This window comes from Rhipicephalus sanguineus, chromosome 3, assembly GCF_013339695.2.
Source record: "Rhipicephalus sanguineus isolate Rsan-2018 chromosome 3, BIME_Rsan_1.4, whole genome shotgun sequence".
In the NCBI taxonomy this organism is placed as follows: Eukaryota; Metazoa; Arthropoda; class Arachnida; order Ixodida; family Ixodidae; genus Rhipicephalus; species Rhipicephalus sanguineus.
This window is the reverse complement of record NC_051178.1, coordinates 10,150,378-10,170,209: the sequence shown is the minus strand read 5'-3', so window position 1 is coordinate 10,170,209 and position 19,832 is coordinate 10,150,378. Positions and strand designations below refer to the sequence as shown.

Here is a 19,832-nt window from a genome sequence, read left to right as displayed (position 1 = left end):
GCATTACCCAGTAGTCCCAACACTTGGTCTACGGTGGGCAAGATATGGCGCTCGCGCAACACTACCTGGTTCAACTTGGTGAGGTCGACACAGATGCGATATGAACCGGAGCCTTCGGTACGACGACCATACCGGCGCACCACGGAGTAGGCTTAGTCACGCATCTGATCACGCCCTCCGCTTCAAGCCTGTCAAGCTCCGCCTTCACGACACCGTGTAAAGGGATGGGCACACGTCTAGGGACCAGCAGCGAATAGGGGACAGCATCTGGTTTTAGGCGTATAGTGTACGCTTCTTGCAGCTCGCCCAAACCACAGAACAGCTTGTCTAATGCCGCCTGGTTGCCTTGCGTCTCGACCACCGGATCCACGAACTTGACCACACCCAGCTCTTGGATAGCAGGAAATCCCAGAAGTGGCATGACCTGTGACCGAAGCACGTAAAGTCGTTGCGTTGCCGACTTGTTCTTCCATTGCAGAGTGGCGGTGAACGTTCCCAGCACGTCCAGCGGTTGTCCCGCCGGTGCTGAAAGTTCCCCTTCCGGCGGCTCAAGATATGGCGGAATTCCAGAAAACGTACTGGGGACGACTGTGACCTCGGGCCGCTGTCAACTTTGAAGCGTAGAGGCGTTCCATCCACTTTTACATCCACGAACTTGGCCCGCTCTCCGCTGTTCGAACCGACAGCACCCAATTCCACAACGGAAAGTTGCTTGCTAGCCCGGCAAACCACTGCGAAATGGCCCTTCTTTCCACATTTGTTGCAGGTTGCTCGGCGTCGGGGCATTCTGAGCGCAAATGTAAGGACCGGCCACAAAATCCACAAGGCGAAGAAACATGCATCCGTGGGGCAGCTGCATTGCGCGTCTCTCGCTGCTGTGGGCGGTTCTGCATGACTTTTGCCGCGTCCACGTTTATCGATTCGTGATGCGTTATCACTGCTGGCGAACATGCTGAAAGATTTGCCCTTTCCTTCTCTGCGTCTTCTGCTTGACGGCAAAATGCGCGATTCATCTAACGTAAGCTTTGGATTCCAGCAGAGCTTATCTGATAACTTCGTGTCACGAACGCCAACGATAAAACGGTCGCGGACCAGTCGCTCCTCTATGTCCCGTGCAGAGTAATTGCATCGTTTCACCATATTTCCCAGTGCCGTGAAGAACGCGTCAGCTGTCTCGCCTGCCTGTTGAACACGTCGGTGGAACCGTGCGCTCTCGTAGAGCTCGTTGGTGGGGTGTAAGAAGTATCCGTCCAGCTTACCCACGATGACGCTGTACTTTGAATAGTCTTCGTCCCGTACTTGCAATAAACACAAAATGTCCCGTGACCTGGTGCCCATGCAGTATAGCAGCGTTCCGACGCGAACTTCATCGTCCGCCGCATGAAGACCCGTTGCAAAACTGTAGTCGTCGAACTGCTGACGCCACCTCTGCCAAGCCGCTGGGTTCTCGAAGTCGAAATGGGGTGGCGGTTGCAAGTTGGGCCCAGCGACCATGGCCATCATGGCTTTCCCGCCAGTCGCCGTAGGTAGCTCGCTGTCCTTGTTCTGCTCGCCCAGAGGCATTTTTAGTATGATGCAGATCCCACTTCTGACACCATGTCGAGAGTAACGATAGGACGACGCGACGTTCGCTGGGCCGGCGACTAACTGCCGGGCCATGTTTATTGACACTATATATATACACCTGTAACCCCTTAGTGGCGCCGTCTGTTAGTGTGTTAGGGTAAGTGACGCCACCTAGGATGATATAACAAATACACAACACTACAGTACTTCCTTCGGTTCTCTCTTATTTGCATTGCCTGCCATGTTCCAGTTGATCAACAACACTGGCACACATCCTGAGAAGGTTTGAAGAAAATATCGGCCACAAGCTGAGCGCAGTGTGATATTTAGTGGCTTCATGTGCACCGAAGAATTCGAAGCGTGCTTCCACTTTTGAAATGGCTTGGATACGAGGGCCCCAGTGTGCGCATGTTGGCACTTGCCAACCTCACTTCCGCTAAAAAGGACACCACACTTGCAAAACGCACCCTCTTAAAGCGGTGAGTAGCTAAGCCATCGGTACCTGTCCAGCCAAGCCACCTGAAACCTTCGTTTTCTGCTTCAAATCGTTCATAGACATAAACATGTAGCCTGGCAGGAATTCAAGGAGAAGTTAGCAGATGATGTTTTGTCTGATCATCCACTTTTGAGTCATCTGTGTAGAGCCCGATCAATCTCTTGCCTTTGCTAACATTTTGAGGGTTGAAAGAGATAAATAATTAAATAAATAATAATAAGGCTGAAGCGCAATGAATCCAACTCCCCCGGGTGATGCCCCTGGTTGGTGGCGTATGAGAGCACTAAAAATTTTGGGGGGGGGGGGGGGGGGTGGGCTGAAGCCCCATAAGCCCCCCCCCTGGCTACGCCTCTGATGCATACCCCCACATTCCGTGCTAGCATCCCGGAAACATTACAATTAGCAGTGCATAGAATCACAGGCTAAGAACTGGAAGGCAGCTTTGACTCCTTCGCACTGGATGACGCTGCTATTCCCGTTGTTGCACAAGCTATGGATATCGGATTAGTTACACTGGTTAGAACATGTGGCCCAATAAAGACAGAGCTGATAAACAGAGAGACACGTGAAACAGCAAACATGGCGCAGACTCGGGAGTACTTCCATCTGCTGTGGAACAAACTTGCAAACCGTGAGGCCTTATGCAAACCGTGAGCAAATTAGAGCATTTATTGCTCGCGCCCAGCGAAAACACAGGCAGACAAGCTGACTGCTTTTTTGCACCTCAATAAAGGCTGCTTCCCTGAATATCTATACTTCGGCTTCCTCGCAGTTGTAGCGTGATTGAGTTCAACATCTTTAGCTTTTATTGAGTAGTCACTTATCAAATTACTCGTTTGTCAAATTTTCTCGTCCTTCGGTTTCCTTTGCTTGAAGAAGGTTTGCTGTACCACCATCTTGCACAATATGTCCCAACAAGGTGCAAAATTTTTAATGTGCAAAGAAGGTGGCTTCGCAGCCCTTCTTTGCACCTTGCACAACAGCCTTTCTAATGGCGGCTTTCTGTTTATGCATTGGCTCATCCATATTGCTATAATATGGCAAAATCACAGCAGAGTGGCAAGAGCAAAGAATGTCTGTCTTGAATGGTCAGCAAGAGACCTTCCTCAGGAAATCCCAGAGTGCCCCGCGGTCTTTCAGAGCATTATGGGGATATGTGTACGGTGAGCAACCCAGCTGTTCAGTCGCCTGCCGCTTGTTGGTGCTGTGGAAGCACGAAAAAGGAGAATGCACTGCCGCTTCTTCACTATTTTTATATCTCAAGGACTACACATAAACGAGAGGATCTGCATGTATTTCTATGCATGAAATGTAAAAAAAACACAGTCAGTGTAGGTATGAACGAGCGGCCACACTATTGCGGAGAGCCACTCTGCCATAAACATGTTGCCTCCATTGTTTGAAAGTTTCCAACTGGATGCCGCATTCTCATCAAGGTTTGCAGAGACCAAAATCATCAAAGAAAAAAAGTTTTTTTTTTTGTTACAATATTGAAATCTGCAGCTTTTCTTTCACATGACTTAAGAGGGAAGACGTGGCAATGAGAATGGTAAACTTGTCAAAATGTTACATTCTTCAATTAATTTTTTCTGATATGCTGAGACCGTCTTTTACGTCATGGCAAATATTAGACCGAAATACACAGAAGTTGAGAAAAAAGCATTTTACTAGTGTGCTGTCATCAAAAACTATGGGAAAATTGGGCTTTAGAAAATGCAAATCAGTAGCTTTCCCTTGGCACAGTGCTGCCATATTGGCATCAACTAAAAAGGACAGATCGGGCTCAAGATAGCCACAAAGCTGCATTGCTACAATGAAAAATAAAACCCATCCTTCTGAGTTCCACTTTCTTAGCTTTGAGCCCCATTTTCTTTGAGCTCCATTTTCTCAGCTTTCATTTTTTGAGCACTTGCTGTCAGTCATCCCTGTGCCATTTCACAATAAAGCTATACCATTCCGTTTCTCTGCACTTAGACCCTGAGACATTGGTGAGCCGTAAAGCTGTCCATATTTGTCTGCATGTGATACAGATTTTTATGTTTGGCCTTTTGTAAAAGTTGTTGGTAAGAAGTATGTACAGAACATTGCAAAAACTTTTTGCGCGCTTATTCGAACACTAAAAATAAACCACTCGCTTTACAGCCCGAACAGGCCCTTGTGAATATACTTATGCAAAAATCTCGACGAAGATCTCTAATTCGTTAATTAATTATGGGATGACAATGAGAGCCAATCAAGTGTCGTAACTCAAAAACTACAATGCATAGCTCAAACAGATTTCAGATGTGATATCAGTACAACAAAGCACATCTGCATGCCAAATTTCATCATTTTATCTCGATAAATAACGAAAAAGTTTTAATTGCCACGTCCCCCCTTAAGCCTTATAAGATGTTATTTCATCCACAGCTTAGACCTGTGCAACCATCCGAGTTGAATCTGAAATGTTCTAGGGTGACATTTGCCTGTTGGAGTGATATCTCATGATCCAGAACAGCTAGAGATTATTTATTTTATTAAAAGCCCAAACTGTGTATCACAAAGTGTTGAGAGCAGAATTCTCATTTTCTCTTCATAGATACCTAAATTCGATTTTGCTTGTTCCTTATGGTAGTCAAAATACATGCATTTAATTTTGATTAACTCCAGAATGACTCATTTGATTCAAAATTATTTCATTCGAAAACTATTTGCAACGTTGCATTTATTGAATATTATGTATCTAGCTATCAAAATATGTTCACTTTATGCCGTATCTTTTTCTCCCTCGTCTCCATGAACAACAGAGAGCAGCTTTGTATATCTTGTAAACTAGTTGACCTTCAAAAAAATTATTGCATATTTGAATTAAGCATGAAAACGAAACAACTCCATTTAGTTTCATTAGGCTTGGACTTATAACACAGCAAAATATCTCCACATATCGTGTCCCCGCTTAAGGGGGGACGTGGCTTTGGAAAACCAACTTTCTTATAACTTAACAGATGTTGATGAAAATTGGTACAAATATCAGCATGTCTCCCTGCTGCTTCTAAAAAAGTTTCAGAGTGATATCTTCAGAACTTTTTATTCAATTAAATTTTACTTCTTGCATTTTCTTGCACTTTGCGCAATGCCTGGAGAGTTTAAAAAAGGACGAAGCTAGGTGAATATTTGTTGCATAGCTAAATGCACGCTGAGTGTCATGACATTCTTGCTTTATTTTTTTTGCAACACAATATTCTTGCATTGCGATTCTTTTTGACACCTTCAATCGGGCACACTTAGGATGAACGAGTAGTCACTTCGTAAAATTACAAGCATCAAGTGAGAAAGAAAGATGTCACGACATGCATTGTAGTCTAAGAAACATGACAAAAAACGGAGTGAAAATAGGCCAAACGGTGGAAGAAATGGCTGCGCAAACTTGGCAGGCAGGCAAAAGGCACTTTTGAGAAAACGGCTCTCGAGGTTTCACCTTTGCGTCCAGTGATCTGGAATGCACCAGGATCATAGTTTTTGGTGTTCTTAGTGATGTGAGGTCTCTTGAGCATTTGGTGCTTGCTTTGGTGCACTTTGATGCCTTTTTTTCCCGTGTGGCATCCTTCTCTGCAGCTCATTGAATGGAGTGCTTTCCAGGCTTCGGGCCAAGTGATGCACAAACTCTCTATAAGCATGGAGAGTGCCAGTATTATACTTGCAGACTGCCTCATTGACAGCTGTTTCGGCGGCAATCATTGAAGTGTTTAGCTCTTCTGGTAGAATTGACCAACTATCGAATGAAACTCTCGGCCGCATTTTGACTTTTTTTTTTTTTTTTTTTGGCAACAGCCGAGCAACTGAGGGTGGTCAGGTTTTAGTAGACTGGCAGCAATGCAGTGCTGCCATTTATACGTGCGGTGGTGGAGCCTTGCCTTCAGCTTCTGCAGCACGGTACTTGCCACCAGCTCAGGACCCAAAGGGGCAGAATTCATGGCGTGGCTCCTCATCTCTCGAGGTGACATGATGGAACGTTGCCATTATGGCCTTTTGCATGTCATCAATGTCACCTTGTCACGGATAGCCATACCATAACCAGTCAGTCTTTTAAATTAATCAGGTCTTGAGTCAGGGGCCCATCCTCCAAGTGGTTGATCTTTTTTGCTTCTTGATACAGGTGTTGGCAGAGCTGTACCCACCCTCTTTTTGACATGATTTATACAGTCTTCTTTAGCCAATGGAATAATCCGTATGTTCTTTCTTCAGAAAGATCAGGAAGTATCACTGTCTCCATCAAACATTGGATGTGTGTCGGAGGTCATTCTTTCCAGTGAGCTGAATAAAATTAACGTGGGGGTCGTGGCATTCAGTACCAACTTCTTATTCCTTCGTAGTTTTCATGAAAATTGGCACACTTATTGCAAACATTTCTGGGATGAAATATATGAGCAGTTTATTCAATAACGCGAGTTGGTCAGATATAAAATCAACTCCCTGCTTCACACCGCCACGCTCATTGCAAACCTCGCCTGTGATGCGTTTCGTCATCCACTCGGTCGCGGAAACGGTAATTTGCGAGGCTTTCGTTATTTTAGAAGATTCATCAGAGCTAGCGGCGATACCAAGCACGAATCCAAGCGTGCCTAAATTGCATCACCAGCGCTTTCTTTCATGCCGATACTCGGCCGCGGGTCCGGGAAGTCGCGCACTATATGCTGGCTGGCGGCATTCGGACAATACGCAGTGCTCAGCCGCGGCGACGAAAAATCGCGCGCGTAACGTACTTGGTCTCTCATTTTGCGGCGCCGACGCGCGAAATTGCTAGCCGCTGCTCGGAGCGGTCAATGCGCGACAGCTTGACCGGGAGTCCGCTGCCGATGCGTAAAGTGCCCATCCGCACTTTCGAGTAGCCAGCGGACGCGCGATTTGTTGCTTGCGACGAAGCACAGTGCGGCTTGTCCGCTAGCACGATGTCCGTGCCCGCAAAGTTCGGATTCGTCTCGTAAACCAGCGCCGTAAGCGAGTTAGGCCTAGCCACGACTCCGAGCAGCAAGCTCGGTCGCGGTGTGCGTGGCCGCGGTGCCCGATGTTTCAAAGCACGTCATGTTCGATCGCGAGTACAAAGAGTAGTCCCGCGAAGTTCTTCGTCACGGAGGACGAAGTGCTGACAACTGAACTACCCGAGACGCGCATCTGCGATGTTCCGACGCTAGGCACGCTACCGTCTATCGTACACTGATGACGGCGCTTCCGCTTGCAGCTGTCAAACTACAGGGTAATCATATTCTAAATTATCGTCAACCCGTGTACACAGAACGAAGCGGACGCGTCACTAAGAGCGTGATTTTCGACAGTCGTAACATCAGGTAACATCGCGACGCGTAAGCAGCAGACGACTGTCCTCTCGAAGCGAGCATCGGACCAATGGCGAGGCGTTCTGGAGCAACATGGCGGACGCGGCCAATCGGAGGCCTCGAACGACCTTCAGAGATTTGCTTTTTGTGCGCTTGTTTTTAAAGGGAGGCGCCAGCTGAGGGGGGAATTTGAAAAAGAAGAAATGCCCTTTACGGCGAGCTCAAAATGGCGGCGCCCGGTTGTACCGTTGCGGAGCAAGAAATTTTTGAAAAGCACTGTTTTTTGCGATCTCCACAATAATTTTCGACACCTCAGCCCGCGCAACTAATTTTTTAAAGCACTTCTAGGTGGTTTTCAGTGAAGATATTTTGGAATCAGATAGAAAAGGGCTACAGAAACCGAAAATGTGATTTTCAAAAAAATCGATTTTTTTGCGATTTTCGCGTACAAAGCCGCGTCCCCCCTTAAAGGAGTGGTGGCAGACAATTTGTGAACCTCTGTTTTTGCTCTTAATCAGTCTACTGACTCGTTATTAGTGGCAACGAACCTCACTAGCCCCAGTGCGAGATGAATGCTTAACTATGCTCGCATGTTTACGACCGGAGGCAGTTTCGATTTCAAAGAGCACTTGGCCTCGTGACGTAGTTGGCCTACTCGTTAACAAATACTATGAGGTGACCACGAGAGCCACTGACGTCACTGGCCAGCTTCTGCCATGTGGTCAGCGATGCTGTTTCGTCCGCTGTGTTGACGTGCGAGTTCTTGTTTTCCTCAATCGTCAAACAACGTTGCTTATCTAGTGCGGCAATGGATCAAAAGAGCTGGGTGGAGGAGCGTAAAATCTCCGAAAAGCTCAATTCCTTCACGAATCTCCCCGGTGGCTGCGATTTTGTTCTTGTCGTTGTCATTCAACTGAGGCGATTGTTTGTTTTCCGTGAGGCTTGGAGCAGCTGCCGCATTACATGCTGAACATTTTCGCTTCGATCATTTGTAATGTAGCAGGTTAAGAAGTGATGAAGGAAGTGATATCACACATTGTCACTCTGTAGCGGTGTTTACGTGTAACATGCAAGTGACGTGATATACGCTTTACTGACTGTATTTAGAATGGGCATGCTGCATTCTCAAGGCATACCAATGCCACATACCACGTCGAACACCGACGCAGTTATCTGTCCACTACGCAATACGATCGCAGCAGTAGAGTGCTTTAGTTTGTCTTTGCTTCCTAATGTTTGCAGATATCTGCAATGTTTGCAGATATCTGCTTACCGCAGCTGTTGACGGCTGCAGCAGTAGCACAGCCGCAGGCTGGTAGCACATCTTGTGGCATTTTGTCCACCTACAATAATTTCTTTTTTTCTGTTTTCTACGTCGTGTTGCTGTTCTTGTCGCGAAAAAATCAATGAGAATACTGTGAGTTGCTAATTATTATGAGTGTGCAAATGTTCGAAATTTCGAATATTTTTCGAATAGTGTTCGCTATTCGATTCGATTCGCACTGGAATTTTACTATTCGAACTTCCCAAAAAAATACAATCAACGTCCGATTGAAAGTGACCCTTCAGATTTTCAGTATGCTTCACTCATTACACTCGATTAGAATGGTCCAACGTCCCATTAAAAGTGGTCCCAAGATTTCAATATGCTTCACCTCATCACAGCCCCGTATTACAGCAAAGCTGCCTTTCCAGCTTCGACCGATTAGAAGTGGTCCCTAGATTTTTCATAATGCTCCACCTCATCACGCCCCCCCATTGCGGCAAAGCTGCTTTCAAGCTCCGCTACGGTCGCAAGTAATAATAATAATATCTGGGGTTTAACATCCCAAAACCATGATATGATTATGAGAGACGCCGTAGTGGAGGGCTCCGGAAATTTCGACCACCTGGGGTTCTTTAACGTGCACTTAAATCTAAGCACGCAGGCCTCAAACATTTTCGCCTCCATCGAAAATGCAGCCGCCGCGGCCGGGATTCGATCCCGCGACCTTTGGGTCAGCAATCGAGAGCCATAACCACTAGACGAAAATGCTGGGGCAACTACGGTCGCAAGTGTATTAACTCAAGAAAACGCTGGTTGCAACATGGAGATGAAAGATGTGGCAGAGCTGGGGCTCAATTAATGCTGTTTTGGACATGAAATTTGCACAGGAAGTCCGAAAAATTGGATGCCGAAGCTTTTGAGCATCCAAAATTTCAGATATTATTAGGGGTGTGTGAATATTCGAAATTCGAATTTTTCTAATAGTGTTTGCTATTCGATTCGGTTCGCACGGAATTTTACTATTAGAACTATTCGAACTTCCCAAAAACAAATACAGTCAACGTCCGATTGAAAGTGAGGCCTAGTGCGCTGCAGTCTGACTGAACAAGTGGCGCCGCCCGCGGCGTGGCGCGCTACTAATCAGTTGCAGCTGAGAGCTGGTGCGTACAGGTGGAACCATAGCAGCTCGAAAAGACGAAGCTAATTCGCGGTCAAACAGGAGTGAAACTATGCTATTGCTGCGTGCATGGCTGTCGCAACAGCAACAGAAAAAACTGGCTGTAAGCTGCCAAAACTAAAATTTTAGGATTTATATGGAAGGCTCACGGAACGAGCAATGACAGCATCGGATAGGGGCAGTGTGGCGTGCGAGATAAACAGACGTTCTTCATTTTTTAATGCTTTCCTTGCTATTACTGCGCATATCTGCTCGTCGTGGTTATAAAGTCTGCCTTCTTTTAGCCCCGATGGAGGTCTTCGGCAGCTTGTGAAGCACCGGAATCGCATATGCAGTGCCCACTTCTTGGGCAATGATGAGAGAAGCTCGAAAGCCCTGCACTCTGCCTGTGTGTTCCGACACTTTTGCCTGCGTGCTATGGGAGAGGCGACAGCACGACCCTGTGACATCTCTGCATCTAGAAGGGGATGCGGGTGATGGCCAGAGCTGCAGGCGCATGATAGGTCTGCGCAGGATGTCTGCTCACACTTTCTGACAAACACAGACAGGCAGCGCCGTGCTTACACCATCCACAACGGCCAGCTTTGCATGTGCACCTGCTCCTACACGTGCAATTGGTGATATATAGACAACTGAGAAAATGTGCAGAAATCATCGAAAAGCCGAAGGAACGAGCGAATGTAAAAAAGCGAGAGGAACGAACGAACTTTCTCTTGCTTAGCCTGAACACCAACTAACACACGCAGACTGATTAATAGCGAGAACCCCCGCTGAATAGCGAGAACGGATGCAAAAGTAAAGGAACCTCTTCGCGTATTGAATGGGGAGGGGAAAGCACGAGCCGAGCGAGCCAAGCATTTTCGATGCTGCTTAATGGAGGTGCATCTTCTTCGTCACAATGTCTTTAATTTAATCTAAATAATACAAGACCTTAAAAACGTTGATAACCTGCCGACGGACGCCCTAGTCGACGCTCTTCATCTGAGCAACACAGTTGAACTGACTTGGAAGGGCCCCTTGCGACCACATTTCCTCCCTAACACCGTAAAGATGATTACCCGGCGTAAAAATCGCTGTCGCGAAGAAGCCTGCTTTATTTTAAATAACTTCTACTTAGCACTTCCACGGAATCCACACAATCACACGTGCTTCTCATTCCGCAATGCCATTGCTCTGCTCCCAGAGCGGCGTTCGCAGCGTGCCACGACGGGATCCGCACGCGGTCGCTACTCGTGCGCTGACTGTCCTAGCGCCGTAGCGTCCACTACAAGCTGTTGAGGCCTATTGCGGCAAAGCTGCCTTTCAAGCTACGTTTACGGTCGAACTTGCCAAAAGACAGTCAACGTCCGATTGGAAGTGGTCCCTAGATTTTCAATATGCTTCACCTCATCACACCCCGGTACTGCGGCAAAGCTGCCTTTCAAGCTCCGTTACGGTCAACTTTGCCAAGACACAATCACGTCCGATTGGAAGTGGTCCCTAGATTTTCAATATGCTTCACGTCATCACACCCGGCATTGCGGCAAAGCTGCCTTTCAAGCTCCGTTACGGTCGAACTTTGTCAAGACAGTCAACGTCCGATTGGAAGTGGTCCCTAGATTTTAGATGCGAAGTATCTTAAGGCGGAGCTCAATCCGGTGGTGTGTGGTGGTGGTGGTGTGCGGCGTGACCACCCTTACTGCACATGCGCATACCCTCTCCACAACCTCCTCTCCACTCCCCCTCACCATTCCCCATGTCCTCTACCCCTCTCCCTTCCCCTCTCCACTCACCCTCTCCTCTTTCCCTCTCCACTCTTCCTCTGAAACGCGGGCTAGACATGCCGAAATCCTCTCCTGCACAACGCCGCGATGAGCTCGAGTGCATGCGCGTCCCCTCCCCTTCCCTCCTCTCCTACGCTGCCCCCCTCACCCGGCCTGTCGACCGCGTTCCCCGCTCGCCCTGTGAGAATTAACGGCCAGGCTAGATGGAAGGTACGACGCGCGTAGCGTCCCTCTTCACGTTCCACGACGCGAGGTCGGTAGCATGCCCAACGAACACCAACGGAACGCGATCGTGCAAGTGCTCCGGCTTCACATCGCCTCATGGTCCCCTTTATCGGGATGGTGCAATTTTTTTTCCATATGCTTCACCTCATCACACCCCCGTATTGCGCCAAAGCTGCCTTTCAAGCTCCGCTACGGTCACAAATGTATTAACTCAAGAAAATGCTGGTTCCAACATGGAGATGAAAGATGTGGCAGAGTTGGGGGCCTCAATTAATGCTGTTTTGAGCCTGAAATTTGGGCAGTAAGTCCAAAAAGTCAGACGCCGAAGCTTTTTAGCATCCAAAATTTCAGATGTTCTTATATATCGCGTCTACGAGGCAGATTTGGAACTCGGACTTGAAGGGAGCACCCCTTGTTCACCACATCAGTTGGGCTTCCACAGAAGTTGAAAGAGGAGGAGAGGCTGAGGAAATGGCATCTTTGCCTATCACGTGTAAAGTGTTGTCGGCAACACTTTGGTTGCACCAAATCAAGTACATAAATGAATTCGGCCTCTACATTGCCTCATTCTTGATAAGACAACTATGAAACACCACCCCGCCAGTGCTTCATCAACCTAGCGAAAAGAAACACTTCATGATGCTATCTCGTAAGAATATGCTTAGGAATCTCTCTAACATTTTTTTCTGCAATTTCGCTTTGGATTTCGAAAATATTCGAGAAATATTCGAGAATATTTGAAAAATATGCAATTCGATTCGCACTCACACTTCATTTCGAATTCTCTTCGCACCCAAAATTTTGCTATTCGCGCAGCTCTACTAATTATCTCACTGCTAATGCTTTACACAGAGTCAGTAAATGGTAGGTCGCTGCAATGTTATTTTTTAGGTCTCTGGTTAGGCTATGCATCATTAGGTCGCCACCAGCGTTTCCGTCTCGTACACGCCTCCAGTAACCCGGCCAGACTCGTGACGTACATTTTTGCAAAACGGCCCCGCTTGATGACATCATTGCTTTTTGCTTCTATTTCGAATTTGGATCTTTCACGAACTTCAAAACTGAATTAAAATACTCTTGAGGCTGTATTTGTGGCTGATATATACAGATTGCTTCTATATGCACCCATTAGTGTGATGCAACAGTCAATTTGGGTCCCAATTTTTGTCACCACTCCTTTAACACCCAAAGGGACACCAGACTACGTAAAAAGACGTTTATCGCTTTCCACGGCCACACTGATTTGATAAAGAAGCACTCCTACTGCGTGGCTTTCAGAGACAGGGACAGCTATGGTGACGTAAAAGAAGGTGACGATCTGCGGAGAAAGTATATTTGAGAAGTGTCACCACATTCGCGCCATTCATGTGAGGAAAACTTTGTGCGCAAAACCAGACAATTCACAAGAGCGAGATAGACAGGGCGGGTGCTACTTTCATCTAACTTTATTTGCGGCTTCGCCAGCAAATATATGAAGAATACACACATGCGCAGAAATCAAATGCATTGTCACAAACGTAATCACATCAGTAAAAATAATCAAGAAATTCCGTTTCTACCTTCCAAAGCTTCACCGATGTGTCACTGACACACCTACCCCCTATCTTCCCGATATGAAACGCCTCCAGTAGCTCCCGTGCCATCTTATCCCTACTTCTGCCCAGAATTTTTATCTCATCTAGTTTCAGCTCACATGCATTGCAACTTGCGCAATGTTCAGCCAAATTAGTACCCCCACTCTTAATAGCCCGTAAATGCTCCCCGCCCGTCATTAATACACCGACCCACCTGGCCTATATACGCCTTGCCGCAGGTCAAAGGAATTTCATATATAACGCCCGTACAACAGTTAACAAACTTCCTACCGTGTTTTTTCTGGCATCCCCGTTTCTTCCCATCACGAAAAACACGCGAGCACAACTGAGTAAGCTTGTTCGGAGCGGAAAACACTACTGGCACCTTATGACGGTTCGCCACCTTTTTCACATGGTGCGCAACCTTATGTACGTACGACACCACAACAGGCTTGACCGTGCTCTCTTCTGGGGTGCTTACATTTCCGCACATAGCTTGCTTGGTTTTTCGCAACAGGGCCTCAGCCACAGACAAAATTCCTGCACATAAGTAGCCAGCCGACAACAACCGGCTTACTTGCTTATTAAAGCTAGACAGCATTGAGTGAGGACAAGATTTCGTTATTGCAGACCCCAAACAAAGTTTAACTACAGCCCAAAGTTTCCATTCAGCTATGCACCATCTCGCCGAATTTCAAGCTCTGTTAAGCCATTCACGTGCTCTACTATGGAAGCGTCACTGAAGAATTTGATATCGTTCCATATATTTACTGCTGGTTTTCCCACATATCATTTCGCATGGTCGAGAAACAGAAATCACAGTCACTTTAGCAGCACACATGTGGTTATCAATGAATAATGCCTTAATTACATGCCATGCGACGCTTGAAACGAGCAACCAGCAGAGTCTCCAGAGCAGACGACATCACCACACTTGATCCCCACCGATCGAGCTTGAAGTCGCAAACCTCTGCGGAAAGCGCATTTTGCCGTTGAGCCGCTTGCACAACAGAAGCTACTTCAGGAACGTGCATGGCGTTGTGGCTCTATCGGGATGCATGCGCGAGCTGTTTCATCTTCTGAATAATCCTTCATCCATGACTGGAACTTTGGTGGTCCCAAGATCAAGTTGCACATTTTAGGAGTGTGGTTTGCTGGGCCAGTTGGTACATGATGAGTGGTGAAGGGTTCCAGCAATTTCAAACACGAGCACAAGAGCCAGCGTTGTCCTGTGCGTTCCCTTTCTTGTGCTCGTGCTTGAAATTGCTGGAACCCTTCACCACTCAAGTTGCACATGTTTTGGCATGCCGGTGGTGTGAATGCCAGTGACAAATGCCATCAAACCTGAGAGTGTTTGGTGCAATTTACGTTGATTTTACAAAGACAGCACAGTAAATCCCATTTGGCCCTCTTTAGCACAGGTGTGGAATCACTGGAAAAGATGTCAACCTTGCAGCATGACATAACAGCTACTCTTATACAAAAGTAAGAATTGAGGCATTGAGTTGTGTCGCTGCACGTTAATTCCAAATGGCTCTGCAAAAAACTACACTTCTTAATTGGTCAGCTGGTCCAATTATAGTGCATGGAGATGCTAGACAGATGGAAATCGTAGAGAGGCCATTGCAGCTAAACAGAGAAGTAGCTCACAATTGAATTACGCAGCAATGTGTTCCAACTTGCAAAATTCAGAAGTGCTGGCATGGCGCAGGAGGAAAGGTAATGCGGAAGCTCACGTGCTCGTCTCAGAGGCTGGTGTTCCCGTTTTTCTCATGAGTGCTTGCACACCTGATGGTGGCGTGGCACTCGTGTGCCTGAGAAAGGTCTAGTGGCACAAAACCAAGCACAGCAACGTCATTACTGGTCTTGTCTGCTCCACTGTACCAACGATGGACATAATGTGGGCCAGTATGTAGCCAATTCAGGTTCCTGCGCACCTGCCGCTAGGATACAACATGTAAACAACACCGGCTTTAATTTTAAGATGCAGAACAGGGTGACAGGGTTGTCCCCATCTGTGCGCGCTGCAACATTTCCATGATGCAATGCCAGCTAGCCCACCACGCCATCCTTGTGGACAACAACCACTCTCACACGTTACATCGGGACATGGTGTCTGGCACATTGTCAATGGAGGCTATTTTTCATGATTCACAAAATAGTGACAGACATTGGTGAGCCAGAATTTAAATCTGCATGCACGTTAGTAAACACAGCTCTCCAGTGAAGTGAAACATGTCAAGCACTAATGTACAAATAGATTATTCATACCATTTCCATGTCAATGTTGCAGGCAGCCACAAAGTCAGACATGCATTGAAAGGCTGCCTCTTGAAGTTCAGGGTCCCGGGCATTGAGTGCCCGTAGAGGACATGGAAGACTCGCTCGCGGCAGGGCAGGTAGTGGCACGTGGCAAGTGCTCGCAGAGCCGCTCGCCGCAACGACACCAGCGCTGCAGGGCCGCATCCCTTGTAGCAGGGCAGCTTGCGCAGTGCCTCATCGTCAGCTTCGCACAAGCTCACCAACTCGGAAAAGAAAGTCTTGTGCTCGGCGACGCTTACATCAAGGGCAAACAGCCGTGGCTGCAGGCTGGTGCAGTAGGTGTTCCCTTCCATCAGCCCGATCTGTGCATTCAAAGGCTGGTGGCGAAGCAGGTGCTTCTTGGGTGGCACCATGTCTGCCAGCACATCGCGGTGTGGCTCCATGAGGGCACCCACTGAGCAGCCCATCACCTGCGCCAGCACCTCCAGCGAGTGGATGGCCTGCTGCCGCACACACGTGTTGGGCGAGGTGACCTGCCGGACAAGCTCGAGCGTCACCTCGTGCAGCGACTTGCGCTGGACTTCACGCAGGTCATCCGGGGCATCCGCAGGAAGTGGTGCACCACAAACCGTCAGCATCTTTTCCAGGTTGGATCTGTGCATGCACAAATTGCACGGACGAAAAAAGTGTTTGTAGTGGCTGCATTTGAAAAGAAGCAGATGAAATCATCTGCAAAAGCAAGGGTGTGAATGGCAGTTCACGACTGTCATGTTTTGTAGATTGCATGCATGCCAAGGAAATCAAATGAGATACCATACAGCATGCGGGAATTTTGGTCATCATACAACAGTTTCTCATGGCACAACTTCAAAGCGCTAAAAAACAGGGACAAACGAAAAGAGTGGACAGGACGAGCGCTAAGAGCGCTTTGAAGTTGTGCCATGATGTCTTACAAACTCGCCCAAGCTTCCGTGCTTCTAAACAACAGTTTCTGCGTCGGGCAGTCTGCACAATCGAGGAAATTCAGTAATGCTACCGAGGACTTCTGATTTGAAGCAATTTTTGGAGTAGCAGAATTTTCATTTTGTAGCACTTTGGAGCAGCAAAATTGTCACTTTGGACCACTTTCCGTATGTTGGAGAAGTAAGTAGCATTTTATGCTGAAAGATCAGAATAACTAATATAAAGCTCTCATGAAGAGCCAGATAAATGTTTCGACCCATTGCAGATTACAATGAGAAAATGTCCATATTACTTCTCCCGATAATGCACAAATAAGGGCACCAGCTGGACATTGAGGAATCACCTCTTCAGCCATTTTTTTTACACAAACAAATAAACAGAACGTTGGACCAGTAAAATTATATTTTAGAAACTAACACTCCACATGCAATTAAGTGGTTATCAAAATGCAAGGCCCCTCCCACAAACTTGCTGCCTTGACTTTAATCATATATTGCACTTAGAATCAGCAGAAGTGGCAGACAAATGCTGCGACACACAATGGTGTCTCAATGCCGACTAAACACACAAAACCAGAAGGGAGATCCCAGCCAGGCGTAACACTCGGAACAAGGAGATCAGCTGTACCTGAAGCTTAGTGTTCAAGAATCAGGCATACGTGCACACGGCATGTGCTTTGCACGGAGGGACAAAAATTCATGAGGCTGAACATTCATATGGGTACTGATTACTAGCAAAGCTGTTTAGGTTGCATACATTATGAAATCATGCACCACTTTGCATATATAACACTTATGTACATGTATACATTTACGCCCATCAAATTTAGAAATGATGGTGATCACTGGTTTATGGTCCATGCGGTACAAGGTGAGAATTTCCATCTTCAACCGGGACGCATTCTTTGGCAACTGCGAGTTGATGTGTGAACCATGTAGGGTTGTTCGTTTTGATGTATCGGCGTAGCATACGAACGCATATTCCTACGTGCAGTAATATTACGCATGCATCCCAGTTTTAAACAGGCCATTTACAATGTCATGCTAGAGCAGCACCACTGACAAGCCCCGCCACAGCCACTGCATGCTGGTCCCTCCAACACGTGTTGCCCTCTGTTCCCTTACCCATCTCCATTGCTACAGTGCAATAGCACACTCTTTCCCCCTGTTCCCTAGCCATTCATGTCCACACACCGTGTCACGAAGATGGCTTTAAGCTGCCAAGTGCACTCCTCCTACGTCAAATTGGATGTCAAAGGAGTTAAGGAAAGACGCAGGGATCAAATCGCAAATATAGCCAAAAAAATCAATTTTTGGAAAACACTCGTTTTGGCATCTCTTGTCTCTTATTTACGTAGTATCTAAATGATTACGCTGAAAACGCACTCTAAGTGCCTGAAAAAAAAATAATTTTGTAAGTGAGGTCGGTCAAAAAGAAGTCCAAAATCGCGCTAAAACGGCGCAATTCACGGCGTCGCACCTCGTCTTTCCTGCCACTGAGCGCCGCCATATTGGCATCGTTTTAAAGCTCAAAGCTCCGCCTTTCCATTCCCACCTTTCTCGCTTATGATCACTGCATAGAATAAGCGCAACCAACAAAAAATCTGAGGGCGTTCTCACGAACCTTGCAATGTACACGGCACTTCTATTGGTGGAGCGCGTGACACCGTTGAGATACGATTTTCTATTGGTTGTTGCCAATACGACGACCGCTGTGTTTACGAACGGAGTGCTCGATGCTTGACTGTAAGCACATGAATCGCCACTGTTCGAAAGGTGACGCGTGTGCAGGAGGCAAAGTGCAAGCCTCTTTAGTTTCGTACGGAGGAAAACGGGGAACCAGTGATTAGATGGGGACGTATCGACAGGGTTGTCGGCACGTCGTGTCATCCCTAGCCGGGACGGTAATAAAGCGACAGCGATGTAAACCATACTGCTTTATCATTAAAACGCTTACTACTTATCAGATGACACGCGAGTGCCGCTTTACCGGCTTAGCTTCGGAGACGATCTGCCAATGCTTGCTCTCGTGCCGCTCCGCTGAGGCCCGAGCTTCGTGCACGCGCGTTCCTGGTCCAATTTCAATAAAATGGGCTCTAATGTCCCCACTAGCGGAAGAGCATTCTCGTTTCACTTAGAAAAGTTAATAATGTAAAAAATGCGTGTGGTATAGTTCGGTGCGAAGTCGCCGTCAGCTTCGGACTGCCGACAAGGCGTCGGCTCTGCAGCGGTGGTGCGGTACAAGGAAATGAATCTTTAGGCGTAAGTAGTTGACAGGGGTGATCGCAAAGCTTCACCAAACTAATACACCACTACTAAGGCCGCCTGGTGACCTGGCTTGTGGAAAGGATTCCACAACTATGGCTAGACCGATTTTATGCTGTTTGTTTTCAGACTGTGCTACACTTCAAGACACTTTGGAATTTTTGTTTAGGCTTTCATTATTTTCTTATCATAATTACTGCATGGCCCAATTAGCTGAGACAAAGGCACTTGCATGTAATGTTGCGCAGAAAATATTAGGGACGTAAAAAAAAATCTAAAAGTGTCATTAAGTGCAAACACTATGTGAGCAAGGATACAAAGTAGTTTCAGCCTCCTAGGATGTTTCATCACTGTGCCAGGCTTTCCACAAACAAGGAACATGCGAATTTTTATAAAATAAAAACAAGTAAAGATATCTTTATGAAAATTTGAATTTCCCTTTTAATATGATTTCTAATGTTTGTGCCAAATTTCATCAACCTAGACCAAGAAACTAAAAAGTTACAAATGATCCCCGCATCCCCCTTAACTGCGTATATCATTCCAATTTGTTGCTATAGCGCTCACTGCTTTGCCTTTGCACTGAAACTGATTTTCTTTCTAACGCTGCTTTATTTTAAAGAGCAAGAAAAATTTCGAACCTAGACCCTCACACCAGTGAGCTCGAATGGGGCGCGGCTTTACCATAAGCGACAACGCCGCAAGTCGAGATGCAGTAGAATCTCAGTTATATGAACTTGGCTGATACGAATTCGTAAAATTCCCCGGCAGAATTCCACTGTGTCCAATGGGCAAAAATTCGGATGATCCAAAACTTTTCCGCATCGTGACGATTGATACGAACTTGGGTACCGAAACCGATAATGACCGAGAGCAAGGTGCTTCGGATGCGTCGGAAGTACATGCGCGGCTAGCGCACATGCATTCAGAACTGTAGTTATTGTTTCCCACAGCCACTGTGGA

General features: G+C 46.9%; 1 protein-coding gene across 1 annotated transcript in view; it reads right to left on the bottom strand.

Moving 5' to 3' along the window:
* Positions 1–19,832, bottom strand: part of LOC119384790 (transformation/transcription domain-associated protein-like) — a 946,434-nt gene that overhangs the window by 493,106 nt on the left and 433,496 nt on the right. The window contains 4 exon segments of the mRNA XM_049413130.1: positions 161–424; positions 1,075–1,545; positions 15,652–15,743; positions 15,746–16,296. Of these exon segments, the coding sequence (XP_049269087.1) occupies positions 161–424; positions 1,075–1,545; positions 15,652–15,743; positions 15,746–16,296 (1,378 nt within the window).